At 39.7% G+C, this 23,451-nt stretch overlaps 1 protein-coding gene across 1 annotated transcript; it reads right to left on the bottom strand.

Annotated features, from left to right (window-relative positions):
• Positions 1-1,643: 1,643 nt before the first annotated feature.
• Positions 1,644-19,174, bottom strand: dbn1 (drebrin 1). The gene is made up of 13 exons (XM_079214194.1): positions 19,094-19,174; positions 14,590-14,664; positions 13,064-13,207; positions 12,527-12,604; positions 11,506-11,657; positions 10,707-10,764; positions 9,747-9,803; positions 9,289-9,403; positions 7,268-7,396; positions 2,937-3,065; positions 2,263-2,744; positions 2,066-2,165; positions 1,644-1,745 (listed from the first exon to the last, which is right to left on the bottom strand). Exons 1-13 carry the CDS (start codon positions 19,157-19,159, stop codon positions 1,690-1,692), a joined length of 1,641 nt encoding a protein of 546 aa, XP_079070320.1. The 5' UTR covers positions 19,160-19,174; the 3' UTR covers positions 1,644-1,689.
• Between the last annotated feature and the right edge of the window lie 4,277 nt (positions 19,175-23,451).

Genomic DNA, 23,451 nt, shown 5'->3' on the forward strand with positions numbered 1-23,451 from the left:
CCTCTGGACCTACTTTCACACATGACTTTAGCCTGGTTAGGTGTCTAGTGTCATGTAAAAAAAGATAAAATGTCCCCCTTTGATGGTGGCATTCCTACTAACTTTACCGAAGCCTTAAAGGGGATGTTCAGGTGATTATGTATTGCACTTTATTAGCGGCTGAGTTATGTTAACGGAGTGATGCAGAGCTTTTCACATTGTCATAAATTACTAGCATGCCTGTATTTAAACAGCTTATTGACTGCTGTAATTGTTCTTCCTGTCGATGCTGGCTGTGGAGAGATCCCTAGATAAATTGGTATCTATAAATAAGATTGATTTGATTTGGCATCTGGTTCTCCATGCAGATAAAAAAACTAAGTTGTAAAAAATAATATTTGCAAACACAGTGTGGCCCAAGTTTGCTTCCAGCTGTGTCATCCCTCCCTCCCTCTGTCTTCCAGGATCCAACTCAGCCTCAGTCTGAGTGGACCAATAAGGCCTAACTGCCAGAAAAAAAACATTAAAACAGTTTTCTTTTTCTTAAATAAGTAAAAGGCTCCCAAACCTCCTCGACTCTGAACAGGAGCTGTGCTCACTGCGGTCCAAAAAAGCCCACGGTACGAAGGGCCTGGTGAAAAAGTCTTATTTTTAGCTTTTGGAGAAAGTTCAGAATCATACAAAGGATTCATTGTTTTTTTTACCTGCTGTGCACAAGCTGAATGCGGCTTAATATTCATTATCTTAAAGCCAAACTCTCCTACAAAACAGTTTACACTTGGAAAAATATCTACAGTATATTCATCAAGATTAGATGAAGAGCTTTTTTTCTTTTGCCGTGTAAATATATAAGGGGGATAAAAACTATGAATTCTCTTGAACCAGAGGGGAGGGTTTGATTGAGAGGCTGCAGTTGATCTGCGGGGAAGCAGAAGAAAAAAATAAAAGTGCACTTAAAAAGAGCAACCAGATTTACAAGCCATTTAATCTTGAATTCAGTCATAAAATCATACAAAAGGAGCGGAAAAAAAGGAAAATATACAGAGCCACAATTTGACTGAATATATTTCTTTAGGGTCCCATCAGCTGTCCAGATACACCACAATAAATATAACGTTTCACCTTTTTCCCAATAAAGTGAGGGCTAAATACAAGATTAACTGACTTGCAGAGGTGAATAATTCTGGATGTTTTTGACGGAAGGCAGCAAGGAGGAGGGAGGTGGAAAAGAGGTAAGAAAAGAATCAGAGAGTGAAGATATACATGGCAGCTGTAATGATCCACTGTATTAGTTGTATAGGTTGTTATTAAAGCACTACAGACTAGGTGTGTCACACACTGGGCTTCATTGTCTCTAATATGCAGCAGTGCGCTACGTTAATGTGTAATAAATCATTTACACAAACAAAAGTCCCCCCACTCCCAGCAATTACATCTGCATAGCAAAGAAACAAAAGACAAATAAATAAAATAACAAACACAGAAAAAAAAGCCCATAACTGAGCCTTCAAACCATCTTTAAAACTTCCTGTTGGCTACTGTTTTGTTTTCCTCTAAAAGATAATACAGAAGTACTTTTGATGCAAGATTCGTTATTATTGTTACTTTTTTTGTTTTTGTGTTTTGTTTTTTAGAAAAAAAAAAAACAGTTTCTTCATGAAGCGCACTTCCTACTTCCTCTTGGTCCTGTGGTGGTGTTTGATTGGCTGGTTAGTCGTCGTCTTCGTCGCCCACGGGGTCCGTGTCCCAGCACGTAATGTCAATCTCTGAACACACAAAAACAGGTTTTATTGAGGCATTATATACAATGGTGTTAATTATATTTGGCCAAGTGTGGTGGACGCAATAATAGAAACGCCGCGTCAGTATAACGCGATACATTCCAACAGCACCACAAACTAGATCTTACAGGAGAATCAACACAGTTTTAAGAAGAACTGAACATTATGACTTTCATGAAAGGAGGATTTATCACAGTAAACTAATGAATATGCTCCAAATAAAAAGAAAATCCAAAATCTCTGGTGTTGATTATTACATTATAATATTTAAGCATTTAAAGTTCATCATCAGACAAGTATCTCACCTGGTGGCTTGTTATAAAAGACAGGCGCAGGTTTAGCCGAGGACTCTTCTGATTGGCCAAATTCTTCCTCCTGTGATTGGCTGAAGTAGCCCTCACTCGCCTATAAGAACCGTCAGACAAATAAAAGGAGAAAAACTATTAACAAATAAAAAGACAGAAAACATATTTTCTAATGCATTATTAATACACTTTCTAACCTGAGTCCCTTCTTTCAGCAGCGTGTCCCCATTGGTCATCAGCCGCTGTCCATCCTCCAGCACCTTCTTTTCCCCGGATGCATGCTGCAGTGCATGCTGGTAGCTGAGGGTCATCTGGTCGGAGCCCGTCACGTCCACAAGACTGGCGGGGTCGTCCTCGGTGGCGGTGGCCGAGCAGAAGGTACCGTCCACCATCTCGTCGAAGCTGAGGAGGGGCTGAGGCTTGGCGCTAGTGGCGGCTGTGCCGGGCGGAGCACCAACGTCGCCACCCATCAGGTCCACCAGATTAGAGGACTGGGAGGTCTGGGAGTGGTTGCGGGGAGGGTCGGAGCTGCTGTCCCACAGGTTGACCAGGCTGTCGGTCCCAGACTCCCACACGGAGAAGCCAGAGGAGTCGCGGGCCTGCGGGGCGACGCTCTGCACGGGCTTGATGGGGGCCGACTCCTGCACCGGAGGTTTCTGCTCCTGCTTTGGCACCGAATCTGGTGGAGAAAAAGTTATTTCGATATGTTTTCGATATTTTGTCTTAACACAGCCACAAGTTGATTTGATGATTTGCAGATCAAAAGATGTGTAAACATCGACCCGAAAAGGACATTTAGTTGAAGGATACATCAAACTTTTGTTTCAACAGCATCTCAGTGACTTTACATTGATTTCACTTCCACTCTTACCCCACTCGTCTCTGCAGTCGTCGTCGTCCTCCCTGCATAAGTCCTCTTTGATGGACGGGGTGACTATTTTAGGAATGGGCGACGCGGCAGCCATGTTGCGCTCCATGTATGCTTCATCGTCATCATCCCCTAGAGGGACAGAATGGCACAACAACATCGAAAAGGCGCAGAGCAAAAATATATTCACCAAAATTGCCTTTTTAGCAACATAATTGCACTCATAAACCAGATGTGTTGAACATCTATAACACAGAATGCTTAACTGAAATGCCACAAATGGTGTTTTTTTTGCCATTTGTTTTTGTCAAAATATGCCAGAATTTGCAATAATGAACATCAATCTGTTTTTAGAAAGTTTACTGAAAGGCAGGTTGAGTAGGATTGTGCTAAACGTATCGACTTGGACAAAAATAATCCCTCTCAATCATTGCTTGTGACCCACTAGAAGTGTGTGGTGGTGTCTGTATCTGAATAGACCAGCCTGTATTTGTATTATGTTGCTGTGTTTGAGATGTTTCTGGGCGCCAAGAGGAGGCTCTGAAAATGGTGCCGAGGCGAAATGCCAAGCGGACAAAGGTCATTCTGAAACGAGTGTGAATCTGGGGTTGAAAGTTGATAAATCCTTCTCATTCTGCCTTTTAAATAAGAGGGGGTATTCTTTTTTATTTATCTTGAACCAAATAAGATAAGATCAGATGCAGATGTTTGATTATCTGACTTCAAATGGCATCCTAAGTTACTTCAACACATCCAGCAGCGCACACAATCACAGCACTGTTTTCATTACAGGACCAGCAAACAGACACAGTCACTGAGCTAATCAGACTCTTTGTCAAATGTTGTACAGACATGCATGTTCCCCTGAGGATGTATCCTAATGACTTTGGTGATCCTCTATTTATCTAGACAACTTTGATTTGTCACATACATTGGTTTATGACAAATTTTCTGAAAAACTTTGACATTTCCATCAACCTCAGCTATACTTTTCTGTTTACTTTTCTGTTTATACCTGCTATACATCAGCAGATTTACCACAAAGTATCACTGTGCCGAAGGCACGGTCTCGTTAGCATAACTGTAAAGTCTTATTTGTCGAGCCATGGCTGGTTGCTTTGTCTTATATGTGTGATATTTGTGTCTGAAAGCAAAACCATTTGAGACTTGGCAATCCCGTCTGAGGCAGAATCGCAACGTAAGACAAGCGCAACAACCACAGGGTGCATTACCATGTGACCCTTGTCAATTGACGCCGATAGCAAACACAGGACACGTCACACAGATAGAGGAAGTATCGCAATTCGGTACCAGTAAATGGGACAGTGGCATATTCCAGGTTAGTTGTCACCAAAACACAAGACACAATCACTACAATGCAGCAAGTCATTGAACAGCCATCAGATACCCTCTGAACATTCTGATACAACTCGTTGTATGATAAACACCAACACAACGAAAGTCTTAGAGGATCACTTCCACGATGAACACGTCAATTTCTCTTGAGATGTTTTCTGTGATTTCATGCTTGTTGGAGTCAGACGTCCTGTTCAGAGACCAGAACAAGAGTTCCCCCGAGGACATGAACACAATAAGCCACAGATGGGAAACAAACGGTGTCACTTTGACTGCAAACAAGCGGCTGACTGAGATGTGTGACCCTGTTGAAATGACAAAACACATCCAGCTCAGCGGGGACTTGCATGGTGGGTTCTCCAGTTTACCTCACCTCAAAAAGCCTCGTAAGACTCTGAAGGACTCAAGCTAATTGTTGGAAGTAGTGGGGGAAAAAAATGTATCTTTTACTGATAGATTGTCAATATTTCATATTAAAAAGAAGGATCGATTACAGGTAACTTTCTTTGTTGCCAGATGTCCCGAGGGACGGGGATGAACCGGTTCTTTGCCCACCCAGCATAACATCTGCCATTATAGCGCCTACAGACATGCAATGACACTCACTGTAGATAACAAAGGTGGTATGCATGGTTTTGCCCATTAGCTACATTTTGCTGTTTGCTTTTTAAAGCACATTTTCCAATTTAGCTTTAGAACGTCGATGCAGATAGTTTGTTTCTGTTTTTTTTGTCCAGGACAAATGCAACATATTTCCATTGTATTAGTGTGGAGGTAGGCATCTCAGATAAAGGTATCTCAAAACTTGGACAAAAACCCAACCCATCTGCACAGTTAAACCATTAAAGTATATTTGTTTGGTTCGTCAGTTGTGAAAATCAGATTGGAAACTCTTCTTAGTACATGCATTTAGGGAATTTGGGAAAAAGTATTGTTAATTAGCACTCGGCTGCTAATCAGCTGAAATTTTAATCCAAGAATCGTTTTGATTGTCTGCTTTTCAACAGCATATTTTGTAAGTTTAAGTCTTGGATGTCGAAGGTTCCTAAAGGAAAAACATCTACAGTAAAAACATTGGCAGCTGTTTAGTTAGTGGGCTAAAACATACATCACCATTAAGGTCTTTCAACAGAACAACTAGATCAAACTTCACAGAGGTCAAAGGCGAAAGACCCATATTCAGTCAAAGGCCAACAAACAACAGTGGTGACTGACGGACGGCTCGGCGACGTCACATTCACACACAAACACTCACGTTGGGTCAGTCGGTCAGGATTTAAAGCCGCAGGAAGAGTGTGTATTTGAGTGTGCGTGCGCAGAGGGGTGAAGCAGATCCAGGATCAGAAGAGGCATGAGATTGAGGATCAGAAGAGAAGGGAGGTGATAGAAAACCAGTGATTCTTGAGTTAAAGAAACAGCTCGTTCTCCCTGTGAGGAGCAAAATGAACTTGTTGCTGACAAAAAACAAAACATTAACAAAAATAATTCAACAGCAGCAGCTGACTGGACAACATCTGAAGGCGACAAACTCAACATCTATAACACAAACCGAGAAACAGCTTTATGGTTTACAGCCATAATGTTTAAGGATATTTCATTATCTACTAGCAGTTAGTGAAACGCTTATTATTATCTAAAAGGGCTTGTTTTGAATGTCCACGAGGTCAAACACAGTACAGACACTGTTAGCATCCATGCAAACAATAGTAGGTCTTTTGTGTGTAGTTTTTAACAAAAACAAACACTTTAGTTGCTTTTTCTAACTTTCCTTTTAAAGGATAATTTTTGCAATTTTTGCAATGTTTTGTGTGTTTGATAAGCTTATAAGCTACCATTGCTACGACTGTTATCGTATGTATAAAAAGTGAAAATGATAGATGTGGAAATATCTACGCTTAAAGGAAAATTATGGCATTATTTTTTATATTTTTCTTATTGTCATCAATAATGAAAAGACCAAAACCAACATTGTTCCCTTCTGCATTCAGGGAATACGTTGAATGTCAAAGTTTCTGGACCAAAAATATTTTTCATGAATAGGTTTCATTTCTGCATTGCATGGTTGCAGAAACGCGCAAAGCCACTTGGTTAATGTTGTAAAATGATTGTTTAGGTTTTGGCAAAACAAACTAAAACCACTTGGTTGAGGTTAGAAAAAAAGATAATGATTTGCAAAAAACAATCACAATATAACAACCAAAATTCAACAATCGAACTAGCCTAAATAAATAACAACCGCCCTGAGTGGATAACATTCTACGTACCATGCCGTCATTGGCGCCAGGGCTGCATTTAGTGTCTGTGATAATAATAAATAAACTAAAGTGTGTGTGTGTGTGTCTCTGTTCATGGTAATGAAGGAACATGACACCCTGTGAAACAGTGTGGCTGATTGGGTTTAACAGTTTTGGAGCAATATAGCCCTGAGGAAGGAGCTATAACGGGCACACACGATATGTGTTAGTAGCTACGTTCGCTGTTGGTTTGGGGTCTTTTTTTATGGGATTATTGTTATTTGTTGACAAGAAGAAAAATATAAAATGTCAACCGACTTACCCTTCAAAATAGATAATGACAAATATGAGAATGAGCTTCTTTAAACTGTAATGTAAAGAAGTTATTTGGAGATGGAAGTGTTCATTCGGTGTTTGGGGAACGAAGGGCAGGGTTAGATGGTAAATTCAGCGGGAGTTGGTTGAGAGATGGTTTTAAGGGCTGGTGGAGTGGACTACGAAGATGAGGAGCTAAAACTGAAATCATGAAAATGCATGTGGACGTAAAAATGTGATGAACCGTGTTGGTCTGAGACTAATCATTAGTTATTGTAGATGTAGATATATCTTCTTAATCTCTCACATTTTTAATTCACATGCAGTTTCACGTCAGCCTCTATAGCTGTGTGTGGGGGGGATTCGGGTCTGGGGAGGGATCCATCTGTCTTCTTCTTCTGCTGTTTATCGGTTATGTGCTGTACCTACCGGCTGCAGCGGTGGGCTGCGTCCGTGCGTGTGGCGAGGTGCGAAGGGGCGACGGGCCCCGGGGTGGGGGAGTCAGACTGGGGCTGCTGGGACTGTGCTGCTGCTTCAAGAAAGGGCTGTCCAAGCGGCCTGGCGGTCGAGACGACACAAAGCCACACACACGCGCGCGGACACACGCGCACACACACACGAAGATTCAAACACACACAAAGACGAATAGAACAAGGACACGAAGCGACGCACCAGGGCAGAGCGGCGTGGGGAAGACGGACGAGACAGTGAGACAAGACGGACAAGAAGCAGGAGAGGGAGGGACAGTAGAAGGAAGACAGAGTCAAGACACGAGAAGTTCACCCCCAGAGGAAAAAAGACGAAGCAGAGAGGATTGTGGGGAAAGACATAGAGTCCCGTGAAAACCCATGAAGAAGAAAGAGAAAGGTGCCAGAGGGTCATTACACAAAATATCAGAAAAATTGAGAAATCAAGGAGTGGAGGAATAAATAAATGAAGGAGTGAAATGAGAAAGAAGGAATGAAGATGGTGAACACAAATGTGAGGTAAAATGAGTGGGGTGTGGGGTGGAAGAAGAAAACCCGCAATGAGAGAAGCAAAGAGAGAGAGAGAGAGAGAGAGAGAGAGAGAAAAGTGGTTAGTGTGATTTTAAACAAACTGTAGTTGTAGCAAGCATGCAGTTAAGCAGAAATGAAATGCTGACGGACTTTGTGGCCGTTTTATCCTTAGGTATCAAAAGATTTGTGCTCCTTTGAAGCAGCAGATTTATGTTCCAGAATAATGAATAGAGTCAGAAACAGAGAAGAAAAGCTTGTTTTTAAGCCACTGAATAACTGTTGGTGTTTAGACGAAATGAATCGCCTGCTTATTGAAAATCAACACATTATGATGAACTTGGTTTTCATGCTTTAAAGAAATACCGGCTCAATATCAAATAACATCAATATTATTCCAAAATACAAAAATGAAATTTATTAACCAAAAAAAAGTAATGAGTAGTCTCTGCAGACCGTCCTCTCAGACCCAAATCCTTTATGAAAACATTTTATGATGACGAATATTATTTATTGTCATTCACATTAAAAAGTAATCTACCAGGAATATGCGCTTGCATATATTTTATTGTCCAAAGGTCTGGTTCAGACTTACTGAACAGTTAATTAAAGTTGACATGAATAAGTATAAATAATTTGAGTGATTCCTCTCTATTCAGAAAGACACACAGGGATTTCAGTGAGAAAATCCACGTGAAACTGTAAAAAATAGGGGCCGAATACATAAGAAAAGGTGAGGGGAGCATGTTCCCCAGTGGAGATTATATCCTCGCCACTGAGGTGTTGACCCTGTGTTTGAAGCAGGGTCATGACAGAACACGAACGCTGCACACAAACAACATACAACGATGCAAATTAAAATGTAAATTACATAGAAACAAAAGCTCAAGGGGTCCGAATGTGCCCCAAGGCTTAACAGCAGCCAGTGATGGGAGAGAGCAAAAACATTTTTCGCAAAGAATGTGCATCTCTGAGAACGACAGGAAGGAAACTGCAGCTGAAGAGATGTGGAACGTGATAAATAACATGTGGAACTTGACACTTCATGATTCGGATGCCATGAACCCCCACACCCACCAGTGCAATTTTAAGGAACTTGTACTCAATGGTGGAAGAAGTACTATCCCAGTATAAAAATATTCCATTACAAGTGAAAGTCCTGATTCAAAAGTATTATCAGCAAAATGTATAAAAAGAAAAGTACTCATAATGCAGTACTTTTACAGTGTTGTATTATTCTAAAATACTATACTATTGTTTGTATCACTAAGGGATATAGTAAGTAAAAAATTAACTGTTAAAAGACTTGTTTGTGTCACAACTTAAATACAGGAGTTAAGTTATTAAGACTATCGATGGAAAGATAGTTCTTCAGCAGAGGGAATACTCTTCCAGTTTTACACAAGAATAAACCCGCTTAGATGACCACTGAGAGGTGAGTTCTGAGGTGTTTACCGGTCCTGTGGATGGAGACGGGTGAGGTGTCGACGCTGATGGTCATGGCTCTCTCCTTCAGCTTGAAAAACTCTCGCGGGTTTTCTGACCGCTGAGCGATGATGGCCTTTGCCTCCTGCAAACACACGGATGAATATAGACTGTACAGCAGAGCAAAGAGCCTGTTGTTCAGAGAGATTATGTCGAGCAAATTAAGCTAATAAAGAAAGATTAATACATGATTAATTGAGCTTCATTCAGCATAGAAAGGGAGGAATACATTTACAATAGAGTCATCTTGATACTGTTATGATATTTAATCTTAAAGGCTTATAAGATCAATGAATAATATTGTAATGTTTAAATCTAAAGTATATAGTTCATAGGTTACATTCTAATCTAACACATCTTTAACTCTACAGATATGTCTACTATCTGTAGATTGAGAATATGTGCTTCATAAGAGCAACATTACTCACCTCTACCTCAGTCTCCTTCTTGTCCAGGTTGAGGTCGTCAAGGCTCGGGTCTGCTGCCTGCAGAGGAGAAGAATACAAGATGCAAGAGAACAAATAAACTAGCTGCAAAACAGGAATTCAAGGATTTAAGCCTAAAGCAGGGGAAGAAAATCAACCAAAAGCCTTTTTTTTTAAGTTGTGTAAATGTAATTTAATGCTTTTAAATATGTTTCAAGACTTGCAGATATAGAAGCATCAACACATTTCTTTACATCTCTTTTTATAAAACCTTTACCGATCGAGCGGCACTCCGTGTTCTCCAAAAAGCGTCCGCAAAATAGTTGCTTGGACAAACAGAACAAGGGGGATGTACTTCATCAGACACAGCCCAGTCATCGACGATCTGCTGTTGATAAACCAGTAACAAACGGTGCCTAAAGTTCCCTTGAGCAAGGCATCGTAACCGCTCCGCGTGTGTGAACGCGCCACAAGGACGGAGATCAAGATGTTCAGAAGATTAGCTGAAATATCCAGCAGGTGGCTGATTGCGAGATGAGAGAAATAAACCACACGCACGGACACACACACGCGCACACACACACACACACACGGACTGAAGGACTGAATACACTTTAACTGCCAGATCTGACATTTTGGTAAATCACACGCAGCGTATAATCACTCCCTTCAGATACAAACCCCACTGTCAGACAAATTGATTTAATTTCTGTGTCACTGCGTGACAAAAACCAGAGGCGTTTAAACCCTATCCTCACGGTCTTTTGGGAAGGAAAGTGATTATTTGGTGGGAAGAGGGAGCAGAAACAGAAACAAATAAAGCCTATGAAAAACACCCACATGCATACAAGGAGCCTGAACACTTCTAACGGGATGAAGCAAGTCTCCAGGAGGAAGATGTTTCAAGTAGAATCTTGTGATTTATAATTAATGAGCAGCAGCAGAGAAATGACAGAAACTTACCATGGTAGTCTGGCTCTGCAACCTCTCTTTGGCCTCTTCCTCCTCCAGCAACTTCTTCCTGCTCGCACAGACATAAACGCACAGATTAGACAAAACACCCGAGACCTGGGAAATACCCGATATTTTCACGTCAAACCCAAATCAGCGTCCTATTTCCTGGATATAATAATAATACATTTTATTTGTATATCACTTAAAAAGGTACTCAAGGCAATTTACATGGTAAAGACAAACAATAGAAACAGCAATAAAACAAGAAAGATGACAATAGGGAGAAACAAAATAAAAAACTAGTATCACAGGTATAGATGATATGGATCAATCTTGGAAGTTTAGGAGCGTTTTCAACGAACGCCGTTAAGAACTTCATTATTGGTATTACGATAGATTAGTCTGCTTCCAATATATATGTTGACCTAAATATGAGTTTTCACTAAAAAAACGTAAAAAACGTATCTGGGGAAATAAAACAACTTTGCAAATACCACATATTCAAAGTTATTCCATTATATATTTATAATTATATATACGTTTAGTTTGACAGTCAGGATCTTGTTTCAATACATTTGCACCATGGGATCATTTATTATTTTGCTAATTTGGACGCATTTCCTGAATCAAAAAAACAAAACTTCATGAGCGTGCAAGACTCACACGTTTACATGCAAATTGAAATAAATCAATCATTTCTATCATTGAGACGCGGCGCTGCTTTTATGAAGCTTTCTGACTCTTCTGCAGATGTTATCCCTGAAATAGATGTTCTACACTTCCGAGCACGATGCCGACTGTTCCTCACCTGTGCTCCTCGATCTGCTGCTCCCTCTCGCGGTACCTCAGCTCTCGGCTCTCCTGCTCTTTCCTCTCCAGCTCCATTCGCTCCTCCTCGAAGCGCTGCCGCTCCTCCGCTACCTTCTTCTTCTCCTCCTCTTTCCTCACCTCCTCTTCACGCTGAAGAGCAAACGCAGCAAAAGAAGAACGTTCAGAAGGTGTATCGTCAGTTTGTTGTCTGTCGGTCGACAAATTAGCCGTGAAGAGCTGATCCAGTTTAGACTGAAGCACGATGAAGGCAACACAGCTGGAGGACGCGGCGATGTTTGACTTCCTTCTTCACTTCCACTCTCCCTCCTCCAAGCACAACTGGTTCACGTTACCTTTATTTACTCAACACTACTCAGTCACTTTGACATTTTGATACAGACTCATGTCAATGTAATATCAACCTTCTCATCTAAGTTTCTGCAAGAAAGCAAATAAGCTTTTATTTCCCTCCAAATATGAACCTATTCCTTTAGTTTAAACTCAGCTGTTGAGGATAAACTCCTGATAAATGTTTCTTCATGAACGTTTCCTAAAAACTGTTTCCCTACTATTTACATTTGTCTTTAGAAATGAATATATATATATATATATATATATATATATATATATATATATATATATATATATATATATATATATATATGGATCCCTCCAAGTTAGTAAAAATAGAAACTTGACCAGTCAAACAAACATCCAGACAGGTATGGAGGAAAAAAAGAAGGTGTACGATCAAATCCATCACAGTTTACGAACCAAGTTTTGGTTAAATGTTGACAAACACAATTGTGCATGCTAACCTTCAGTCTGACCTCCAAATAAAGTGCAGGTGAGTACAATGTTATCGCAACTGATATAAATGATATATGGCTAAACCCAAGTTGTATTAAATCAGAATTATAATTTGTTATTTTTTGGTTTTGTTTACTACTGATGCATGATTCAAAGGTTTCTTTCCTACCCGGAATCATTTCCTCCTCTCCTCTTTCCTTCCAACCTACCTTGGCCTGCTCCCAAAACTCCTCTCTATTGATTTTCTTCATCTCCACCTCTGCGTTGGTCTTCTCGTACACTGTGCCCTGCATCAGGGGAGAGAGATAGAAAGAGAGAGAGACACGTACTTTGTTCATCACCTCATTCAACAGTGAACAACTTCAAATGATGTCTGAAATCTACATAATGCAGTCACCTTCTTCTTCTTCTTTTATGTAGATAATGAAGAGCGTAACAGCACATTCAAATTTTTTTTTTAAACGTCAGGCAGCAGCAATGAATCATCAAGTTAGTTTTTGAAAATTGTCCATTTTGATATCAATCCTGTACGCCCCTAAAGGGAAATTTAGAGGTGAGAATTTGACACGAAGAGGTTGGTGTATAACAAGATGTATAAGGTAATTCTAAGGTAATAAAGTAATTATAAAGGTTCTTCATCACAACCTTAGTATATTATCCAATTTTCTATTCTGATTGATGAGACTAATCAATCTCAGAGTGCACCTAAAACGCACACATGTGCACCACTCGCTCGCTCCTCGTACCACGTCTTTGTGCTCTTCCTCTCGGGTCCTCAGGCGGCTCAGGACTGGACTCGCCACCACCGCCGTCCCGTTGGTCAGCCGCTGCCCGATGGCTGACGGGTCGATGTCTTCCAGACTGCTGGCGTTGATGGTAACCTCCACCCCCTGAGAGAGAGAAAGAAAGAGAGAGAGAGAGAGAGAGAGAGAGAGAGAGAGAGAGAGAGAGAGAGAGAGATGTTCTTGTTATCCATATTCTTATTTTTCAATATATGCATAGTTATACGGTGCTTTGCCAATACTGTATCAGAATATAATCATGACACTAAAGCCATTTAATTGATTAATCAACTCTCACTTTAGCCTTCTTTTCAATGCAAGAGTCTTACTAGATTTTATTCTATACATTTGATATGACAGAATGTCTTGTAGAGTATATTGTAGAGTAATATATTTGTAACTCTCTGTGTGTGAGCGTGTGTGTGTTTGTTTGTGTTTTCCAAAAAGGGCCATTAAAAGCCTCGTCGGCGTCATGAAGTCAATGCTGTGTGGGCAAAAGCCACTTAGAATGATGACACTACAACATGCAGACACTCAACCAGGTGTACGTGTGTAAATACATGGTCTGACACAACACACACGCGCGCACTCACTCACTCACTCACTCACTCACTCACTCACTCACTCACTCACTCAGTCACTCACTCAGTGTGTGAGAGCATTGTCATTCAACTCAGAACTCTCAGCACAGAGAGCTTACCTTAAAAAAGAAACATTATTAGTCATGCACTGTAACACACACACACACACACACACACACACACACACACACACACACACACACACTTGATCCTCCTCCAGGTTTCATGTGCTGTAGCTTCCCACAGAGAGTTGATTGAAAACAGATGAATATTAACACATAATGTATGTGACACAGAACTAAAGCACATTATGAAACACACAATATCAATTGAGATATGCTGCAATAGATAATTCTAGTAGTAACCCTGTTTCTGGAGTCAAGCATGTGATGTTTGACACTTACAGTACATTACAGAGGCACTGCTGCCGTAGTTTTATTTGATGACAAATCCCATTTGAAACACCTTATTGGTGATGTCGTGGGCCAGGGCTCTCTGGGTGAAGAGGTTTTATAATCTATAGGCATACAAGGTTAAATAAAGACTTAAACATTTTAATAATTAATGGCACTGAAATATTGAAATATTTGAATATTAAGAAATGCTCAAAAAAGAGTTGTGCTGTAGAAATCTGTCCTTCTACTGAACTTGAAATACTTTAATCATTGTGTGATCTTGTGTGAATAAGTGGTATAAACTGTGACTTTTTTTTTTCTTTTTTTCTCTCTCTTAGCACTTTGAAGGCACTTTCAGACACAACGAGTCAACCACTGCGCTCTGAAACCCATTATTTATACAAACAAACAAGAGAATAAAAAACACAGGTTTAAAACACACAGAAGATCATTTGTACAAATGTTGAAAGAGATTTCTTTGAGAAATATGTTTCAGTACCATGGAGGGTCTGACCTGTAAGAAGTCTGCGATTGTGGCCACGTGGCTGGCACAGGCACACTTCCTGGCATCCGGCACGTCTTCCCCGACCTGGAGAGGGAGACAGAGGGAAGAGGAGAAGAAAGAGGAGAGATGGTGACCTTAAAGCAAGAGACCAGTAACGACATGTGCTTCTTTGCTGCCGTCTGTGTTTTCCCCTCGTTCGGGTCTCATCAGGGCCTTTTGTTCAGCCGCGGTCATGTCGGCTTATTTAACCGCTTATATTACTACAAAAGGCCGGATGTCATTCACAGTAATCACGGCTCATTCAAACCAACACAATACAGACGCAATAAGCAGCAATTACAGATAAAAAGACACTTGTGGCAATTTATCTCTCAATATCAGTATTTATCCACTCTGTGTGCTCGTCTGCTTGAAAAAGCAGAACAAGGAAGTAAGGGAGATAACGAGAATGGTTTTGCAGGGTAATTAGGACTGCGATGCGATACATTTTGGCAATGTTGGGTGTATTTTATGGTGTATTTCTGTACACTTTTGTGTCGATATCAGGTCAATTTCAGCCGGGCTGTTAATCCATCATAGCGTAACCCAGCAACGCTGTCGCTTTATTTCCCTTTCCGTCTCTGTTCACTGCAATTATCTCTCCATCACTTTCTCTACCTATGGAATATATCCAGTAATATTTGCAAAATAGGATATCTGCGCAAAATATCTGCTTTTCATTTCATTTCATTTTTATTTATTTGAACAGGGACCGTACACATCAATCAACCCAGGGGTAAATGTGTCAGTCTTAGCTAAGGCTAAATTTCAACCGTAGTCCCTGTGGCCAGATATAACAAGCCATCACTAAAGGAAAGAAATGGTTATAACAAAACATCATAAAAAGCAATAGACATACAGGTTATTCCAGAGGCATTCCAGAGGTGTCCTTCTTTTACTGAGGATGCAGACTGGCTAAAGGAACTTTTCCTAAAGGGGATGATACAGTCACCTCTCTCCACAGATCTAGTTTGTCTACCACTCTGTGTGTTTTGTTTGATAAATTCACCAAGTGGGGGAGGAGCCATATCATGAAGAACTTTTTTCCTGCTTGTCCTCTGAGCTGCTCCCGTGCACGTCTCTGTTGCGCCACACACGTGGTGGGGCTAGATCGATTTTGCCCAAGGAAGACGGGTCTAGTACTCACTGCTCCGCCCCCCTCTCATGCAGCAGGCAACGCTCACAGAGTGATCGCTGGGGAGACAATCAGTGCAGGAGCTTTTGCCGACCGTCCTCGGCTTGTTGGAACAAAGCTCTCCCAGTTGATATGATATGATGATATGATGACGTGTAGTCCAGTAAAGCAGTAGTTTGTAGAATCCAGCAGTTTCTGAGTGGAGTTCTGTTGCATACGGTCCCAATCAGGCCACCTGATGCCTGTGTCTGATATATATATGATATCTGATATAGAAATATATATATATATATATATATATATATATATATATATATATATATATATATATATACTTATAATGTATACATATAACAATATATATATATATATATATATATATATATATATATATATATATATATATATATATATATATATATATATATATACATATTGTTTATAGTTTGAAGTTAAAAAGTTTGAACTTGTAGTTAAGTGTTTTGTATTTATTTACTTATATGTATAGTATACTTTAAACAGTTAATATATTGTTCAATTTGAAGAAAACAAATTGCCTTGGCAATAAAAAAGTTTCGGTTCAGGCTCCTCAAGTAGTTGGTCAGTGGCCTTCAATAGATGCTGCAAGCTTTTAACAAACTCAAGTAAACCCATCCACGCCATGATTAGACGGTCAGAGCACCCGCTGGAGCATAAAGTGTGTGGAAGTCCGCATAGGGCTGGTGGGAGTGGAGGTTGGATCTGTCAAACAAATACAGACTTTCACCCAGGAGACCTCTGTTTGTGTCCAAGGTTGAGTTATTTAACTGTAGTTGTATTATATACTTAACTATAACGGCAATCATTTATTTCTTCTAGAGTCATGTAACAACATTTATTTTATTTATTTATTTAAATCTGCTTTTAAGCTGTGATGCTAGTTCAGTATGTTTTTGTTTTGATTCTTACTGTGATGTCATCTCTCTTGTTTATATTGTTGTTACTTCTATGTTTTTTACCATGTAAAGTGCCTTGAGTACCTTGTAAAGCGTTATACAAATACAATGTATTATTATTATTATTATTATTATTATTAATGAGTACATTTACATGTACTTTATTTTAAAAATACAGTCCAACACTGATTGTGACACGACCACGACTGACACACTTTGCTGCTGCCTTTAACTGAACCAGATTCAATTACTGCATCTCACTACTGCATTTTATTTCTTAAACTGCACTGAAACTTTTATTCAACTTTTATTTTTTATTTTGCTTTCTGACTGTTTTAATGTTTTCTTAACTGTTTTTAAATCTCCATTATGTTTTGATGCTTTTAATGGTTTTATGTGAAGCACTTTGAATCGCCTTGTTGTTGAAATGTGCTATACAAATAAACTTGCCTTGCCTTGCCTTGCCTAGAGGGGTTTCTAGAACGTCATAGTTTGTAAACCTACTTTAAACTAAAGAAGTTTAAATGCATTAAAAATGTCTTATCTGTTCCCCAATAGATCTATATGTTGGTGTTAATTTGTTTTCCATCAATCAGATCAAATCATCAAAAGAAAATTTGACAATTTTCACACAAAAGTCAAGTTTCACACTGAGCTGATTAAAAACGAGATGTAATTCACACCCACCTCCCCCCGGAGAAATAAATCCAGCTCGAATGGGGCGATAGACATGACAATATTGTCAGAAAGGAAATTAAATATGTTATCAGTAAACAACATCAGCAAACTATGCAGATCACTTGAGACTTGCCAGATATGTTCATAACAACCCTTGTATTACATTATTTCTTGTAAAATATACTTGTTATTGTAAATTTTTAACTATAAAGACATGATTTAAAGGATACTTTAACTTGGAAAATCATCGCTTGTGAACATAATCCGCACAGCAATTAAGTGTGACTGGCAAAACAAATTAGTCGTATATAAACTTAGTTTCTCTGAGAGTAGATTGCTTGATTCCACCTCTCTCCTTCTCTTTTCACTTCCTCTTTCCTCCTCTCTGCGCTCTCTCATTATGCAGATGGAGCCGCTCGGGGCGCTCCTGCTGTTGTCAGGTTAAGGGAGTAAAACATTCATCTCACGGCTCTCGGATGAACTCAGACTGTGTTTAAATGCTATTAACACACTCTGTTGAATCCTTAGTGTGGTTAAATGAGCTCCAGCATCACAAGTAATTAGTTTCCTCAGGTTACGTTGCCTTTACGTCATGAATTCATTGGTGGACACACTTCTTCTTCTCTGTTCCATGTGTGGCGCCTGGCTTGGCTACTGGTTACTGGAAGTTCAGTCTCTGTAACGTTCATCCCAGCCACATCTGCTCTCTTAGTGAAAAAACCACAACACACTGTAAAGACGCCGTCTGTGCTCTCCAAACACAAATCTACGAGACGGCCAGGAATAGTGTTATAAAAATGAAAGTAGTTCACCAGGTTTTTTTTTGTTCATGTCTCTTGAAAGTTTTAAAGTTGTCAATATAACATTGTCACAAGGTTGTCAGTGTTATTTTTTTCACTAGTAAAACTGTTTCAGGTTTGATTTAAGTTTGCATCACCAGATAAAGTCAGTTAGAAAGAGAGAGCACGAGGGAGTGGTTGAAGTGAACACGTGACGTCATCGTGATGATTTTAATTAATCAATGATGTGAATCATCTGAGACACATGATGTTGTATGTGTTCAACGTAAAACCTGAAAAACACATAAAAACATAAAGTAAAAAAAAAAAAGATGTTGTAACCGTCAAGGCCTGCAAGTGGAGCCAGTGTCCAAATCGGAGGAGCTAGTATTATCGTTGCTTGTTTGTGGCGACCAGCATCTTCTACTAAGTGGCCACTTTATTAGGTACACCAGGGTAATCTGATGCAATTAAATACATTATACCTGAACAAAGTTCATAAAGTTCATTTTTTATGTGGATGTTGTTTCTCCATTGTGGGACATGTACAACATGACCTCAATGCTAAAATAAAGTGATTGAATTTAACCTTCCATCACAGTGTCAACAACAACAAAAAGCATCATGAAAGTAGACTCAACAACAGACCAAAAGGATTTATCCTAACGCCTAATAAAACACTGAGTACTTACAAAAATAAAAATAACATCATCCAATCACAAAGCTGCAGCCTCAGCAATAGAACCTGGATTCAGGTCGTCCCCGTCGGAGACATGGCGTGTCCTTGTTAAACAAACAGTTACATTAAAAATGTTCTGTGACCCTTGATGATGGTGTGTGTGTGTGTGTGTGTGTGTGTGTGTGTGTGTGTGTGTGTGTGTGTGTTGCCTGGAGCGTTTGGCATAGCGTCATGCACCGCCGCTCCCCCCACCTGCCCGGCGACTCACCCAGTTGATGAGGATGTATCGTGGCAGAGTGGCGGTGGGCTCCTTCAGGCTGCAGAAGCCATACATCACCCGGGCACTGTCAAAGGTCAGCGTGATCTCTGCCAGACCTCCTCCTGCACCACAGAGCAAGAGGCTGTGTTACTCCATCGTTAATGTTTATGTTACACTGTCCTCTATCAGGAAGAAGCTGTTATGGAAATACACAAACTGGTAGAATATTCACAAATGATTAAACTTGTGAAATAAAGCAGTCGGAGATCATATAATATTCACTCTATCAGGAATGCACAACCCTCTAAAAGCAATATTGTTTTGAACCTGCACCTGTGTATAATAATAAATAATTGATATCTATGAAAAAAAAGAAAGCCATGTTTAAGTCAAGCTGACTTGCCTTACACATCAAATAATTACCTTTTTTCTGGTATTGTGTTGTGTTTTTAGGCTTAAGAAAGTTCTGTACAATTTAAATCTATTTGACTATTTTTCCTTTTATGCTACTTCAAACTCTTATTCCAATATATAAGTGCTTACTTTGCGGATTCATATTTTGCATTAAAATGCCAGTTAAAATAGATATGTGACATATTTTAAATGTCTGAGTAGGCTATGCAAAGGTCTTGAAAACCAGTTTACACTGTAATAATGATAACATAATAATAACAATAATCATATTATACTGTATATTCAAACAATAATATAACAACTCTGGAAGGGGCCATACTTCCTCTTATGATACTTTTACTTTTTTTAATTTGAAATTAAATTCTATGATTGAGAGATTGCCTCCACATAGTTCTCAACATGGCAACTCTATCAGCTAACAGGGCAAACAACGCAAAATTGTGCTATATTAATATTACTGTTTGTAGCTTTAAATGTAGCACCTTTAAGTAGTGTTTTGAATGCATGCCCTTTACTTATCAAGGATCAGCAGCGTTATGTTACAGGCCGCTAGTTTTATGCCTCAAATTATGAGCCTGCCTCCTGCATCTCGGTGTAGCTTTCGGAGACGTCTACGCACACATTTGTAAACACCTCACAGACAAACACACAAACAAGACTGTGCTCCACTGGTTTCCGAGATCTGAGGAGGCAGATATATCCCTCCGAGGGTTACGGTGCGGATGAGCAAACTGCGTTTTCTCTCCGCAGCTGCTGAAATATTCACGTCTCTCTCTCTGGAGAAGCTGCCGACATGAAGGAAACTCACACTACTGTTGGCAAAAGCGTCTCTTCATCGTGCAGCTCTCCAACATTAGTGATGCACACACTTCTCTGTAGTAGCTCCAGTTCACTCCTCTCATCTGATCAGCGGTCTTTATTTATATTCAGGAATTATGTGAGTCTAATGTAATCATTAGACGAGGGTCTCATCAAAAGTGCTTCAAAGTAAGACCACGAGATTCGTCTCGAACAATGTGTTAGTTTGTCTCTCAGTACGTCAGAGGAGACAGAAAAAAATATTAATGTATACATTGGAGGGTTTTTCAGTAGTAACCTGCCTGTGCTACCATGTGACGGGATTTTGGGTGCAGCTTTTCACATCTCAACAGCCTATTTAAAATAGTCTACCTTTTGAAAGATGATATGATCCTGAACATAACTTGGTCTTTCAGATGACATTGTGATCAGTTTTGTTGGGAAATAGGAGAATTGTATACTTTTATACAACAAAAGATTTTCAACAACATTTGACTTTTTCTCTCATATTCCATGTTTTTTCTATGACTGGAATATTGGTCAACTTTTTTTCAGGTTTTCCAGGACGCAAGGGAACCCTGTGTAAGGTGATTCGACTAAAATAAGACCAGCAGCTCCTTCACCATTTCCCTCCCAAAGTAAGGTTAAGTACAGTATATTTAAACGCTATTGGAACATGTTGTTTATTACCTATTAGGTTCCAGTTTGTGCAGAAGTCATACACTTTATTGTGGATGTATCTAATTACACATCCCCCCCATTGGTTATATTTATCAGTTTATTGTCCTTCGAAATGTATTACTTCCATTTTTTACACTCTAACTGCTTTGATAAATATCTTTATTAGATTTCCTTTCCACTATGTGTGCTTCAGGGTATAAATTACCACTCAGACCAAATAAAGAGAAATGATCATCATTTGAGTCTCAGTTACTACATTAGTTATACAAAGTATGGGTTACACATAATGTTGATTATGTTAAGACATAATCAAATTTGGGTGAAAAGGGAGAGAAATCTACAGTCCTTAAAGAGCATTAGGGTCCATATGTTTATTTGCAGATTCACATCCACTATGGTGCAGTGATGTCATTAAAGGGAGGAAGGAGTAGGACCCTTTAATACTGAATGTGTGTGTATCAAATTCAGAGGAGACTCATTAAACTGTTGATCATGCAGCGCGTCATTAACTGTGGTAGTAATGAATCCAGCTCAGAAACAATCAGGAGGCAAAGAACATGATGATTCCCCCCGAAGCAACATCAGAACCTGCAGAGCTCATCAAAGATGTTCGGCAGCAGCAAATTACAAACATCTCCACGCATGATGTTAACATGCTCATGCAGCCATGTTCGTTATGACATAAAAAATTATCAGAACAGCAAGACATCCCATTCGGGAGAGATTAAATTCATTTAATTGATTACTGACAAAAAAACAAAAAAAAGGACATACTTACCTCCTGATGATGCCAGCTTCAAATCATTGCTGTCATCCTCATATGTGTACAAGGCCCTGTTGGACAGAGAGGGAGATAAATGAGACAACGCTTCACCTTTATGAATTTTACAGTAACATTTATAGGCAATATGTTCCAAATTCTGTATGCACTTTAAATAGGCCTGAAACAATTAGCCAACAATTAATAATTGTAGTTGACAGCCATAGCAGTGTGCTAGCACACTAACAAGCATGAATAAGCACTTAGCACAAAGTACAGCTGAGGCTGATGGGAAGCCGTAAGATTTGCAGGTATTTGATCATACACCGAAGCATTGGTCACATTGAAATTTTGACCTGATGGCGTTGAAAGAAAAATCAGGGGAGCACCAAAGTCAGTAGGATGCATCCTTTGGGAACCACACATATCTGCACAACATGTCATGTCTGATAGGTATTAAAATGTTTCAGCCTGAACCAAAGATGTGGACAGACAGACATTTGCATTCATAGAGCCATGCCAGAATGCTAGGGGGGTGCGCTGCGCCCAGCTGTTAAACAGCTTATTTGAGACTCAGACGGCACTGAATGCGCAGGTAAAAAATCCATGGCCCGCCACTGCTTGGCAGACAGCTTTACCAAAAGTGATCGACAGTTAGTGCATTCAACCGCTACAGTCCATGAACAAGAGGTATACGTTATCAAAGGTTGTACGTGTATCCCTCTCAGTGCTACAGAACCAGAGCATACGGCGCTTTCCCAGTTTTAAGGAGCGTGTCTCAACACTCTCCATGCTCACACGTTATTTCAGAAAAGTGTTACACACTTCTTTAGGATAGAGCTGCTTTATCTGGTCAAGTGTGTGTGTGTGTGTGTGTGTGTGTGTGTGTGTGTGTGTGTGTGTGTGTGTTTGTGTGTGTGTGTGTGTGTGTGTGTGTGTGTGTGTGTGTGTGTGTGTGTGTGGAAAGCAGATTACTCAGTTTGATGAATGACTGTGGGAACTCTGGTCTGCCTGGATTAGAAAAGTTCACGCATACTTAGCAAACACATACTTTCTTACCATTCAGGACTTTAATTGACATACACACTCCCTAGTTGTCCTAATTCTAACCCTATTTACCAAGTCAAAATCCTCAGACGGCCCTAAAGATTGTCCTCACTTTCCGATCTCAAACTTTTCTAAGCACAAATATAAAAGAACCAGACCAAACACACAGTTTGACCTTTGTTGCCTTCTCCACCAATGTCTTTTTTTCTCCAGCATAACAGACACAATTACGTTCACACCTACAGTACATATGTAGGCACAGGCACTCCATATATATATATATATATATATATATTTATATATATATATATATATATATATATATATTCACTACATTATATCAAATATATGATATGCACACCCATACACATCCTCATGCATTCACACACTCGTAAACCCTCTGACCTCTTTGGCTGAGGTTAAATAAAGGCGGCAGAGATTACATCTCCAGATTAAAACTGCTTGACCTCCTCTTGTGACCCTGTCGTCAAATCGATTAACCTGCAGGTCAGAATTAAATTATTACAACAACACAACAAGTCTGTATTCATACTCTCTGCCGTATATCTTGGGAAACTGTCTCAGGATTGTTTACCACTAGTGGGGTGAAAATGGGGACATCTCAGACTCAGCTCCGTACTGTCTGACTTGGTTAATAAACTTTCAT

Source organism: Taurulus bubalis (assembly GCF_910589615.1).
Source record: "Taurulus bubalis genome assembly, chromosome: 2".
Taxonomy (NCBI): Eukaryota; Metazoa; Chordata; class Actinopteri; order Perciformes; family Cottidae; genus Taurulus; species Taurulus bubalis.

Excerpts from the sequence above, each read along its gene's own strand:
- dbn1 (XM_079214194.1), bottom strand. The coding sequence starts at position 19,159 with ATGTATGGCTTCTGCAGCCTGAAGGAGCCCACCGCCACTCTGCCACGA. Across the intron at positions 10,765-11,505 it reads CAGCAGATCGAGGAGCACAG|GAAGAAGTTGCTGGAGGAGG; the intron begins GTGAGGAACAGT and ends CTGTGCGAGCAG. Across the intron at positions 2,166-2,262 it reads TGCTGAAAGAAGGGACTCAG|GCGAGTGAGGGCTACTTCAG; the intron begins GTTAGAAAGTGT and ends CGGTTCTTATAG.